Raw genomic sequence first — 12403 nt, forward strand, 5'->3', positions numbered from 1 at the left:
GTACATTCATGAGAGAATGACAGTGAAAAGGGCAAATAACATTTTAGTATTATTCTAAAGATTGTTTTGACTTCTCAAGCATGGCCTTGGGATTCTTTTATACTTTAAAAAATTACTGAGGGACTTCCCTGGTGGTCCAGTGGTTGAGAATCTTCCTGCCAATGCAGGGGACACAGGTTTGATCTCTGGTCCAGAAAGATCCTACATGCCACAGAGCAGTTAAGCCTGTGTGCCGCAGCTACTGAGCCCATGCGCTGCAACTACTGAAACCTGTGTGCCCTAGAGCCAGTGGTCCTCAACAAAAGAAGCCACTGCAATGAGAAGCCTGCACACCACAATGAAGAATGAAGAACAGCCCCTGCTCGCTGCAACTAGAGAAAGCCTGAGTGCAGCAACAAAGATGGAGAAGGCAATGGCACCCCACTCCAGTACTCTTGCCTGGAAAATCCCATGGACAGAGGAGCCTGGTGGGCTTCGGTCCATGGGATCGGGAAGAGTTGGACACGACTGAGCGACTTCACTTTCCCTTTTCACTTTCATGCATTGGAGAAGGAAATGGCAACCCACTCCAGTGTTCTTGCCTGGAGAATCCCAGGGACGGGGGAGCCTGGTGGGCTGCTGTCTCTGGGGTCGCACAGAGTCGGACACGGCTGAAGCGACTTAGCAGCAGCAGCAACAAAGACCCAGCTCAACCAAAAATAAATATATAAATAAAATTATTAAAACAAGACACTGGAAAAGTGCAAGAAAAAATACTGAGGATGCCACAGAGATTTTGTTTTTAAGGCTATAGCTATCAATATTACTGTTTAAGAATTTAAAACTAAGACTTCTTTTAACATTTTCTTATTAGTTTAAAAAAAAAAAAGAATAGATACGTTAATGTCAACACAAGGAACAGTTTTATGAAAAAGATAACTGTTTTCCAAAACAAAAACATTAATGAAAAGATTAGTGTTTGTTTTATCTGACTTAACTGATAGCTGAATTCTCATCTGCCAGCCTCAGGCTCTGCCCTTCTGACACGTCAGTTTGAGAGGCAGGCGTCCGCTGTCTGCTGGCCGAGCTGCCTACTTGAGGAAAATTCATTTAGTTACAAAGGTAGCAAAATCACAGAACTCATTGGTGCCCCTCATTTTTCAAGAATGCATTACTCTCCTGTTCTCTCTGCATTTTTTTGGTCCCCCTGAAGTCCTGCACTTGAATAGTTCAGTTGTCAACCAAACATTCGGCTGGATTTTATACTCAGGTTTTGTGTTTTGCCCATTCTGTGGTTCTCTTGCTTCCAGAGTTTCTACCTTAAATGTCCAGCTTTTCTTCCAGCCCTAAACTCCTCTCTGTGTAGACTCAGGTGGTAAGGCTGCAGTTCTTCACTGCTTTCTTGAGCTGTAGCCTGGGAGCTGGGAAGCACTTTCAGGCAAGGAGGCTACAGACTTGCAGTTCTTAACTCCTTTCAGTTGCAGTTTCGTGAGAATTAGTTTTGGCTGAATTTTGACTACTTTTAAATACTTTCCAGTGTTTTGAAATGGTCACTTGAAATAATTTGTCCAGATTTTAGAATTGTCATCTATAGGAGGGCTTACATACTTTTAGTCTGGTGTTACTGTATCACTTTGTACTAATAGAGATAAAATTAGTGTTTATGTATATAAACAATGAAATAGCAGTAATAGCAAAGATAAATTATTAACCTACCTTTCTGGCCATTTATTCTCAGATCTCTTTTCTCCATTCATTCCTGCCCATGCCTTGGTTTTCTGCCCTTAGACTTGCATCTCTCTTGACATGTTCTTTCTGATTTAACTATCTATTTCCTTGACTTCAGATACCAGTTATACACTGATCAATTCCAAATCATATCTGTATCCCAGATCTTTCTTGTGAGCTGCAGGCCCATGTCCAGCTGCCTACTAGAGCTTTTTCTATTAGTTATTTGTTTAAGCACTGTAAACTCAATATATCCAAAATTGAATTCATCTCTCCCGTCAAATTTATTCCTTCTCCTTTGTGTCTTATCTTACTCCCAGTTGTCTAGACCAGAAATCTTTCTCATTAACCCTTCAGATTAAGTAGTAATCAAGCCCTCCTCTGACTCCAATCCAAACCCACAAATCCATTTATTTCTCTGTGCACTGCCATTGTATTAGGTGTAGCCCTTCCTCTTGCCCATTCTTCACATTGCAGCTCTAATCATCTTTGTTAATTGCTAAGTTGCTGATTTAAGCCATAATCATTTCCCACAGTCTTCCCTTTCTTATTCTTTCAAGCTCTACTGAACTGCTCTGCACTTCCCTGACCTCTTCCCATGCTCTCTTGCCTCCTGGCCTTCCCACACATGTCAACTCTTTCCCATGCCCCCCTCCTCAGCTTTCACTTGGGTTTCCTAGGGACAGGTTATACTCCTTTATACTCTCCCAGGGCATCCTGAAATGTTCTTTGTATAGCTTTATTGATCTCCTCTTCACTAAACAGGATATCCTTCAGGGCAGAGACAGCTTTGGTTCACCCTTTTGTGTCTTCTGTGCTTAAGGAATGCTAGTAAGAGACTGACCTCCCTGCTTCCCTTCTTTATTGAGCACCAGACTTATCACTCGGCACACAATAGATGCTCAGTAAATATTGGATGACCCAGTGAATGGCTGTATTCCTAAATGTCAGTTTGTGATGTTCATGTCATGTAGGCCTTCTGCAGCACAGAACTGTGGAAAATGGAATAAATTCTGTCTGCTGATATTCACTGGCTGTTGAATCTACCTGGAATAGCTCTTCATATTGAGCTGGGAAAGATGATAACTGCCACTCAGCTGCCAAACTGCTGAAATGGTTCTTCAATCCTGTGTGAGAATGGTTTTAGTTTTTAGCTCAGATGGCATAGCCTCCCACTGTTCTTACCAAGTTTCTGTAGATTTTGTTAAATGCTTCTCAGTTTGTTGGAAGCCCTTTTGATCTGTGCCAGAGACTTGAATAATTGTGCTAATTTTGACCAGCTTAACAGATGTCTCTCTCTGGGATAAAGGTTTCTCTGACTTTCTCATACCACCATTCTGAAAGTCCTGCCTGTAGTCATTTTTTTTTTAAACCAGAATTATTATTTGATACCAACTTTCATCCCTGTATTTACTTTAACACATTTTTAAGCCATGATGCACGTTTTAAAAATGCCTTAATAAAAACCTTCCCTTTACAAATAAACATTATTTTAGGAACCTTGATACTTTCTTTTCCTTAACGCTTTAAACTAGATTTGCTAATGGTCGTTCTACTGGTCTTATTTTGGACAGTGGAGCCACTCACACCACTGCAATTCCTGTTCACGATGGCTATGTTCTTCAGCAAGGTAAGTTTTTAACCAGGGTGCACTGAGGACACAGATCATGAAATAAAGCAATGACTTGGGCTATCAAAGTCGTTTCCAAGTCATGTCTTTTTTTAGAGTTTTTTAAAAAAAAATCTGTAGTGTATAGTGTATCTTTAAAACTGATGCATGGCTTCATTCATGCTTGGAGGATAGTTTCGTTAATTCTACTTGAAAAAAATTAATCATGTGTAAAAACACAGGAAATTCATCCCAAGGAGCTTGGATGGAATGCTTTCTTACTGAGTCTTGTGTAATCTGTTTCATAGGCATTGTGAAGTCCCCTCTTGCTGGAGACTTTATCACTATGCAGTGCAGGGAACTCTTCCAAGAAATGAATATAGAACTGATTCCTCCATATATGATTGCATCAAAAGTAAGTGATGATTGAATTTTATTTCTGGGGCTTACCTTCAACTCCGCACCCCCATGTTGTAAACTCTTAACCTAGCACTTGTTCTTGGCACTTAGGAAGCTGTTCGTGAAGGGTCTCCAGCAAACTGGAAAAGAAAAGAGAAGCTGCCCCAGGTTACAAGGTCTTGGCACAATTACATGTGTAACGTAAGTAATCCTGTTCTCTTCACAAAAGCATTATAGGCTGTAAGTCTTTGAACAGAGTATGAGCGTTTTATATTTTCAAACTTAGATTTTTAATGATATTTGCAAACAAAATTAATAGCTTTTGGCGGGGGCTGGGGGAGGGGTATGCTTTTCATGCTTGTCAGATATCAACAAACTACTCTGCATTCACTTGGACTACTGTGGTGAGATCTGAAAGGAGCTTTGGGGTAAACACAAACTAGTATGGCTCCGTGAACATTTTCTTTCCTAAACTTGAGTCAGCTATATAAGAAATGTATTATTGTTCATAGCAAGGAGCCAGTGGAAGGTTTTCTTTACTGAAAATCCATCTCAGACCATGAATGACTTACTGACGGGGGAGAGGTTAGTAAAACAACCTCTCATACCACAATATGCATTCTTTTTTTTTAATATTTATTTATGGCTGTGCTAGGTCTTTGCTGCTGCACTGACTTGTCTCTAGTTGTGGCGAGCAGGGGCTTTCTTTGTTGTGGTGTGTGGGCCTCTTGTTGCAGTGGCCTTTCCTATTGTGGAGCACGGGCTCTAGGGAGTGGTGGCTTTAGTAGTTGGGGCTTGAAGGTTCTAGAGCACAGGCTTGGTAGTTGCACGGGTTTAGCTGCTTCGCTGCATGTGGGATCCTCCCAGATCAGGGATCGAACCTGCGTCTTCTACATTGGCAGACAGATTCTTTACCACTGAGCCACCAGGGAAGCCTAATACGGCAGTGATATAACATATTTGACAAGTTTTTTACACCCAAGGGTAAAGATTTTTTGTGGGTGTCCGATACAAGGAAAAATTGTGAAGATGATTAATAATTGTACCTAGACCTTAGAAGATTTTTCCTTAGCAGCTCAGAGGTCCTGTGTGTTTCACTGCATGTTTTGTAACTGTTTTATACTATGTCAGTCATTAAAAGTTCCATAAGATACAATGTATATGCATTTTATGTATGTATATTCAGTTAATGAAGTCTTGCTTTAAGCTTATTTTAAAGGAAAAAACAGTAAATCAACTATATTCCAATAAAAATTTTTTTTAAGTAAAAAAAGTTTTATTATGCAGAACTGTGATACAAGGGTTTCCACTTATTTTTATCTCATCATTTTTTTCCATAACAGTTGTAATTTAAATGTTACACAATTTAGTTCATAATACAAGTGTTTAGAATTAGGTTTTTTTTTGTTGTTTTTTTTTTTTTAGTTGGGGGCTAATTACTTTATAATATTGTAGTAGTTTTTGCCATACACTGACATGAATCAGCCATGGGTTTACATGTGTTCCCCTTCCTGGACCCCCCTCCCACCTCCCTCCCCATCCCATCCCTCTGGGTCATCCCATTGCCCCAGTCCTGAGCATTTGTCTCATGCATCGAACATGGAATGGTGTTCTGTTTCACATATGATAATATACATGTTTCAATGCTATAGAATTAGGTTTCTTGATGCTCAGAGTCCTTGCTGGGTAGATTTATACCCTTGAAATGAGTTAGCCATCCATCCAGGAATGTGGTCCAGTTTCATTTAGAAAAGTGTTTTGGGTGGGAAAGGGAATTAAAAAAAAAGAAAAATGTTTTGAAAATAATGTTATGAAAGTATAGATTACAACGACAAATCTCAATAATCTTGTTTCTTAACCTTTTTTTTTTAATTCATAGTGTGTTATCCAGGATTTTCAAGCCTCAGTACTTCAAGTATCAGATTCAACTTACGATGAACAGTATGTTTTCTTGGTTTTTTTTTGTACAAGACTTAAAACTTAAACTGTATACTTCATATATATATATATATATATATAACTGAATCAATTTGCTATACACCAGAAACTAACACAACATTGTAAATCAACTATGCTTCAATTTTTTAAAAAAACTGTATATTTCATAAATGAGGAAAGAAATTGATTTGTTTAGTTAAAAATTTGTAGAATATGCTTAACTGGTCTAAAGATAAAAAGTTAAATACTGAATAACATTTTGAAAGAAAATAAGATTTTACCACTCTGCTTTTTTACAAGCTGATGATTCCTCAATATTGTTTATAATAGTTTGTAATTCTGAAGAGGATATGTTTGTCTCTTTAATATTGTCTGATACACTTTCAGAGTAGCTGCACAGATGCCAACTGTTCATTATGAATTCCCCAATGGCTACAACTGTGATTTTGGAGCAGAACGGTTAAAGATTCCTGAAGGATTATTTGACCCTTCCAATGTAAAGGTATAAAAGTTTATTTAATAAACAGCCTGTTTTTTTCCTTTAAAGATCTCTTGTAATTACAAAAGCTAAATAAGACTCTAAACTTTTTTGGATGTGCTTTATGGTTTGCAGGTCTCCTGTGTAACTGCTGGTTTCTGTTTTGTTGTAGGGTTTATCAGGAAATACAATGCTGGGTGTCAGTCATGTTGTCACTACAAGTGTTGGAATGTGTGATATTGATATCAGACCAGTAAGTGCCACTCTTGTTTATGGCATAAGGGTATCTTTTTGGGCAAACCAATGCCCCTGGTATTTATAATGGCCATCATTTTTTTAAGTTGGCAACTTTGGCCACTGACTCTGAAGTCCATTTTATGAAAGAATATGTAAAAAAAAATGAAGTTCTACTAGAAAAGGGAAAATGCAAAACTCGAGAGCTGTTGTGTCCAATGTAGTCAGCTTTTGGCCACGTATGGCAATTCAACTAAAATAAATAGAAATTTACATTTCAATTCTTCAGTTGCATAAGCCACATTATAAATGTAGCTAGAACATTTCCATCAGCACAGAAAGTTCTTTTGGACAGTGGTGGTCTAGAGATTTCCTAAAATGCGACAAACAAAACTATATATTAGTGGTTTTTAATGTATATAGTACAGTTTTACTTTTTAGGAAGGTGTGGCTTAAATTATGTCATTTTTACATGGAGTTTAGATGTAAACTTTGTATTTTTTGTACTTTGCCAAGGTTTTTATTTTTTTTTCATCAGTTTATTTCTTGCCAAGTTTTAAGGACTGACTCCATATTCTATACCTCTTCCCTGGTGGCTCAGATGGTAAAGAATCTGCCTACCAATGCAGGAGACCCAGGGTTCAGTCCTGGAGTCGGGAAGATTCCCTGGAGGAGGAAATGGCAACCCACTCCAGTATTCTTGCCTAGGAAATCCCATGGACACAGGAGCCTGGTGGGCTGTAGTCTATGGGGTCACAAAGAGTCGGACACAACTCTGTATTCTATACCATACTAATTATTAGATAGACCATATCTTATTTAAACCCTAGATTTTAATTTGTAGCCAACGTGTTACCTCAGTTTTTTTAGTTCCTTCATTTGCTTAGAGCTTAGTGCTAATAGCTAAGGTTATATAGACATTTGGAATACATTTTTTTAATATAGAATAAATTTTTAAAATCTGAAATTAGCCACTAAAAAGGCAGGCTGATATTTAACTTTCTGATGCATACATGCAAATTAGAGGTAAAATATACTCCTTGTTTGGGCTTCCCGGGTGATGCTAGTGGTAAAGAACCTCACCTGCCAATGCAGGAGACATTCAGTCCCTGAATCTGAAAGAGATCATAGCAACCCATTCCAGTATTCTTGCCTGGAGAATCCCTTGGACAGAGGAGCCTGGTGGACCTACAGTCTCTGGGGTCTCAGAGTCAGACATGCCTAAAGCAACTTAGCACACATACTCCTTACTACTAGGAATTTGTTTTTGATTGAGGAAGCCTCAGCATATGGATTTTGAAAAAGGTCATCCCTGCAGAAGAGAAAGGTAGCAGTCATTTTGGCCAGGAGTATTGTCAGAGAATGTATTGTCCACCATAATCTGTCCAATTTGAAATGCCATAGCTTCTAGATGAGAACTCTGAGATGATGTAATTAGGAAATATACTTCTTAGGTACTGGCTGCTATCTGCCAAAAAATAATGATTGAATTTTAGAATAACTGCCTAAAATTAGTGGATTTTAAACGTTAATACACAAAGGAATCATCTGGAGAGTTTTAAACCAACAAAAAACTTCCTAGACTCCATCCCCAGAAATTTGTATTTAATTGCCCCCAGCACTGGCGTTTTAAACTCTCCCTAAATAAGTCAAATGTGCAGCCAGGATTGAGAACCACTGGATTAAACTACTAGGTCTGTGTAGAAGTAAAAAATTAAAAAAGCAAAAACTGTAGTGGAACACATGGTTTTATCTGTAGTTGTGTTTAAAAGGGTTGAAAACATTTGGAGTTTATTTATTTTTGTTTCATTCCAGGGTCTCTATGGCAGCGTCATAGTGGCAGGAGGAAACACGCTAATACAGAGCTTTACCGACAGGTTGAACAGAGAACTCTCTCAGAAAACACCCCCAGTAAGTTGTGTGTGTTCTTCAGTGGTATTTTTCAGTCATACATAGCCTCACTACTGGTGGAAAATCTGTGTAGATACAGTTTGCTTTTCAGTAGCTTGATGGTATCTTGTGTGTGCCTGGTATAGTATTAATACTCCTTATTAATCAAATTTTTCTAGATGACATCTATCAGTTACTCCCATTACTCCCCATTACTATTTGAATCTTATTTTATTCATTGATTCCATACTTAAGTGCCTACAGTCTGCTAGGCACTAGGGATAGAAAATATAGTCCCTTACCACCAAGGGCTTAGTCGGCTAGGAGGACTAAACCTGCAAAAAAGAAAACCTGTAATGTGCTAAATGGTTCAGTATGTCATCAGCCAGGCCTTCTGGAGTGTCAGAGGAAATCCTCCTGAAGAGCTGTTTCAATGAATGAGTTCAGTTGGTTGGCAGGTTATGAAAGAACATCTAGGTGAAATAGGTGCAAAAATATGAAGGGAAGAGGGTATATTCTAACATTTTGAAGTAGTTGGCTTGTAGTTTGTATAGAAGTGAAGCATGCTATATGGCTGGAAAGATGAATGTGATGGTGTATTATGTCCTAGGGCTGCTGTAACAAAGTGCCACAAAGTAGATGGTTCAAAACAACAGAAATTTATTACCTCTCAGCCTGGAAGCTAGAATTCTAAAATAAGCATGTTATCAGGGCCATGCTGTCTGAAACCTACAGAAGAGAATTTTTCCTTCCTCTTTCCATCATCTGATGATTTGCCAGCAATCCTTGGTGTTTCTTGGGTTGCAGCTATAGCACTTCAGTGTCTTGCTCCATCATCATATGGCATTCTCCTTTGTGGGTCTGTCCTCTTCTCAGAGACTGTTTCTAAATTAGGTCACATTCACAGGAACTGGGGATTATCAACATACCTCTTTGGAGGATACAGTTCAACCCAGAAAGATAGATACCAGTCATGTCACTTACATAGCAAATTTACAGGGTAAAATCTGGCAGAGGACTGAAGAGCTTTTATGTTTTTTAAAAACATCCCTTGGTACACTATGATAACTTTCAAAGGGATAGAAGAATTTGGTTTAGAGAGAAGGTAGTGTACATGGAACATTAGTAACAGAGGAATTTTTAGATTTTTAAACATCCATCAAGTTTTTTGTAAGGTATTCTGCAATAAATACTACATTTTAAAAAACTTATTAGAGGTTACATGGGCCCTAACAGAATCTATAGAATCTGTATTTGAATGTTTTACATATGCCACAATCTTTTGATACAGGCACAAGATTGACACCTCCTTACATTTTTGGAGATACAGACTGATCTGGAATATACCTTGATTATAGTACTTTAGATTTCATAGAAAGTCACAGAATAATGAATATAGACATGGGCTGTCCAAGGTCTGCTCAAGACCAGTTAGATACTATCCTTGTCTTTTAGGAGGCAGTTAAAATTTAATGAAATCCATTGTAATAGGATTTGACCAGTTCCTCACCTACAAAACCCCGTGTTCATCCCTTCTGCTCCCAGCACCCCTCCTTCGCATTCTACCTACTCCACCCATGCTGCATGCACAGACTCAAACTGACTGTTCATATATAGAGTAACTGGTAAGTATCAACAATCTGAGAACTATCCCCAGAAGCAAATTCCTACATGGGGGGAGAGCTCTCCATACAGGAAGTGAGATAGGGGTAGTGCTGAGCCATAAAACCATGTTTATCGAGAGGGTGTTCAAGCATAACAGAAACACTAATCTGAAAAGAAAGCAGTGTGAATAAACTTCCCTGAGATCTGACATCTGCATTTTGATTTGGATGGGGGCAGGAAGGGATGGGAGGAGGGGGTGAACCAAGATATGAGGGATGAACCAAGAGAGGAGGATTAAGACAGCACAAAGTCCCAAAGAATAAGTTAGCAAGTTGAGGACTGCAGAAAGGGCAGCTAATAGGGGTAATAATTATACTCCGTGTTGGATAAAATGAAATAATATTTGACGCATTTGGCACACTACCTGATATATAGTAAGTGTTAAGTACATATTTACTGTTTTAAGATGAAATTCTGAATACTATACTCTCTAGCATGCAGTTTTCTAAGGTTTATATAATTTATTAAATTTCACAAGATAAAGTACTTTAAAATCCTATACAGTAGTTCAACCTATGCCTATTATTAAGCTAGCTACTACAAAATAATCATGTATAGTTAGTGCTTGAACCAGAGTCACTAAAAAGTCATCAAAATTGAATTTCCTAAGTCGAAGCCCTTGTTCTATTTGATCACACTAATACTTACTCTTCCTTTTCTGTTTTAGAGTATGCGGTTGAAACTGATTGCAAATAATACCACAGTGGAACGGAGATTTAGTTCATGGATTGGTGGCTCCATTCTAGCTTCTTTGGTTAGTAGCTAAACTACTTTGTAAAATAGTTTAAGATTCTTTTTTAACTTGACTGTATCACTTAAAATACTAAATTTAGTAAAAAGACTAAAATAATTCCTGTGCATCATTTATATCTATCACATTTGTAGAGGACCTGATGCTAATCTTACCTATTCTGAAATGACAAAAATGCCTCGTTACCTTATTAATGGGTATTGTCAGTCTGATTACAGTTTCCCTCTCCAAGGTGGGAATCTGTTAACTTATCCATACTTCTTCTAACAGTACTCACATTGGCACTGGTCAGGACTTATCTGCAGCCCACTTAAAATTAAATCATTCTTCTTGGATTCCGGTTGCTCCCTGGCCTGTTGCTGAGGTAGAAGTCAGGAATTGGTTCCCGGGGCAAATGGTGAAGTCATGGTATTGAGGTTTGCACGTTGCTTGGACTGGCTTCCTGCCTTGAAATCAGGAGGAAATTCTTGCACTTACCTGTACCCTAACGTTAAAAAATTTCCCCTTCACCTCAGAGCGGCCAAAGTAAATGAGTACTTAGGCTAAATGTTTTTAAAAGCTATTAACTATTAAATGTTTTTAACTGCCCATTTATATATTTCTGGTTTATGTTTTATTTCTAGTCTCTTAATAGATCTTAGTTCAAAACTGAATACGTACGAATCCACTTGAATAATCACAGGGAACGGATTTCTCCTGCTTACACGTCTTAATAGTAATGTAGTCCAGGATCCTTCCTCCTTGCCTTCTATTTATTTTGTATAGTGCATGTGTACTGTCGTTTGTGTACTTGCCAAACTTTATGCTAGTCTCAGTTCTAAATGTTACTGTTAATCAAATGCTAGAATATTACATAAATACTGTACTAGGATCAAACCTTCCAACAATTTCTGTTGTTGCTGTTAACCAAGCCATCATAGCTAAACTCTTCATCTTCCTTTCCCAGCATTGTCTAAGTCCTCAAAACAGTATAGAAAGATTTAATACCTATGTAAACTTATATAAGACTAAACAGTGTCTTTGGGTATTCTAGAGGAGGGCAGTAATTTGAGTACTATTTGGGGAGACGTATAAGTGTTATTCAAAGATTCAGAATTGTGAAAAGGAAGATATTAAAAAAATTTATTCCCAATAGAAAGGTACATATATGTAATTTTTTCTTTCCTTTCACAGGGCACCTTTCAGCAGATGTGGATTTCCAAACAAGAATATGAAGAAGGAGGGAAGCAGTGTGTAGAAAGGAAATGCCCTTGATTAAGTTCCCAAACCTCTACCTTCTATGTCACCTTACGTTTCATAGCTTTAGCATACTCAGGAAAAGAACAACCATCTTTTGTAGAATGTTTATACATTTTTGCATATTTCAACTTCACTTAAATTTTTTAAGGCTTTAACTGGTTCTATAAATTAAAATAAGTTTGTGCTTTCCTTGAAATGCACTTATTCTTATTACAAGCATTTTATAATTTTGTATAAATGTCTATTTTCTCTAAATATTTTGCTTTCAGTAAAATGCTTTCCAACTCTGTTTAGTATATTACCAGTGGATTGGTAGAATTGCTTTTTATTGACTAGTAAAACTTATTGCCTATGCTTTTTACATTAGGCTTTTAAAATTAAATAAAAATTACTAGCCATTCCAGAAATATTTTTTTGGACTGCTGTGTTGTAACTTGCTACTTTAAATACTAAATGCGTTTATCATTGTTTTGAATGGAAGTACCCACTGTTT

At 37.7% G+C, this 12403-nt stretch overlaps 1 protein-coding gene across 13 annotated transcripts in view; it reads left to right on the plus strand.

The window, feature by feature from the left end:
- ACTL6A (actin like 6A) overlaps nucleotides 1-12317 on the plus strand; it is a 106503-nt gene extending 94186 nt beyond the window's left edge. For 8 of the 13 annotated variants that reach the window (XM_081571009.1, XM_081571015.1, XM_081571008.1 and 5 more), the window contains 9 exons: nucleotides 3243-3337; nucleotides 3625-3731; nucleotides 3827-3916; nucleotides 5595-5656; nucleotides 6041-6155; nucleotides 6304-6384; nucleotides 8181-8276; nucleotides 10588-10674; nucleotides 11845-12317. In XM_081571009.1, coding sequence (XP_081427135.1) covers nucleotides 3243-3337; nucleotides 3625-3731; nucleotides 3827-3916; nucleotides 5595-5656; nucleotides 6041-6155; nucleotides 6304-6384; nucleotides 8181-8276; nucleotides 10588-10674; nucleotides 11845-11925 — 814 coding nt within the window. In that variant the 3' untranslated portion in view covers nucleotides 11926-12317. Of the gene's footprint in view, nucleotides 1-3242; nucleotides 3338-3624; nucleotides 3732-3826; nucleotides 3917-5594; nucleotides 5657-6040; nucleotides 6156-6303; nucleotides 6385-8180; nucleotides 8277-10587; nucleotides 10679-11844 lie in introns of all 13 variants that reach the window. The other 5 variants (XM_081571016.1, XM_081571010.1, XM_081571005.1 and 2 more) reach the window with 1 other exon arrangement.
- The last annotated feature ends 86 nt before the right edge of the window (nucleotides 12318-12403 follow it).

The sequence above is a fragment of the Giraffa tippelskirchi genome, chromosome 2, assembly GCF_054371585.1.
Source record: "Giraffa tippelskirchi isolate mGirTip1 chromosome 2, T2T-mGirTip1v1.2.pri, whole genome shotgun sequence".
Lineage (NCBI taxonomy): Eukaryota > Metazoa > Chordata > Mammalia > Artiodactyla > Giraffidae > Giraffa > Giraffa tippelskirchi.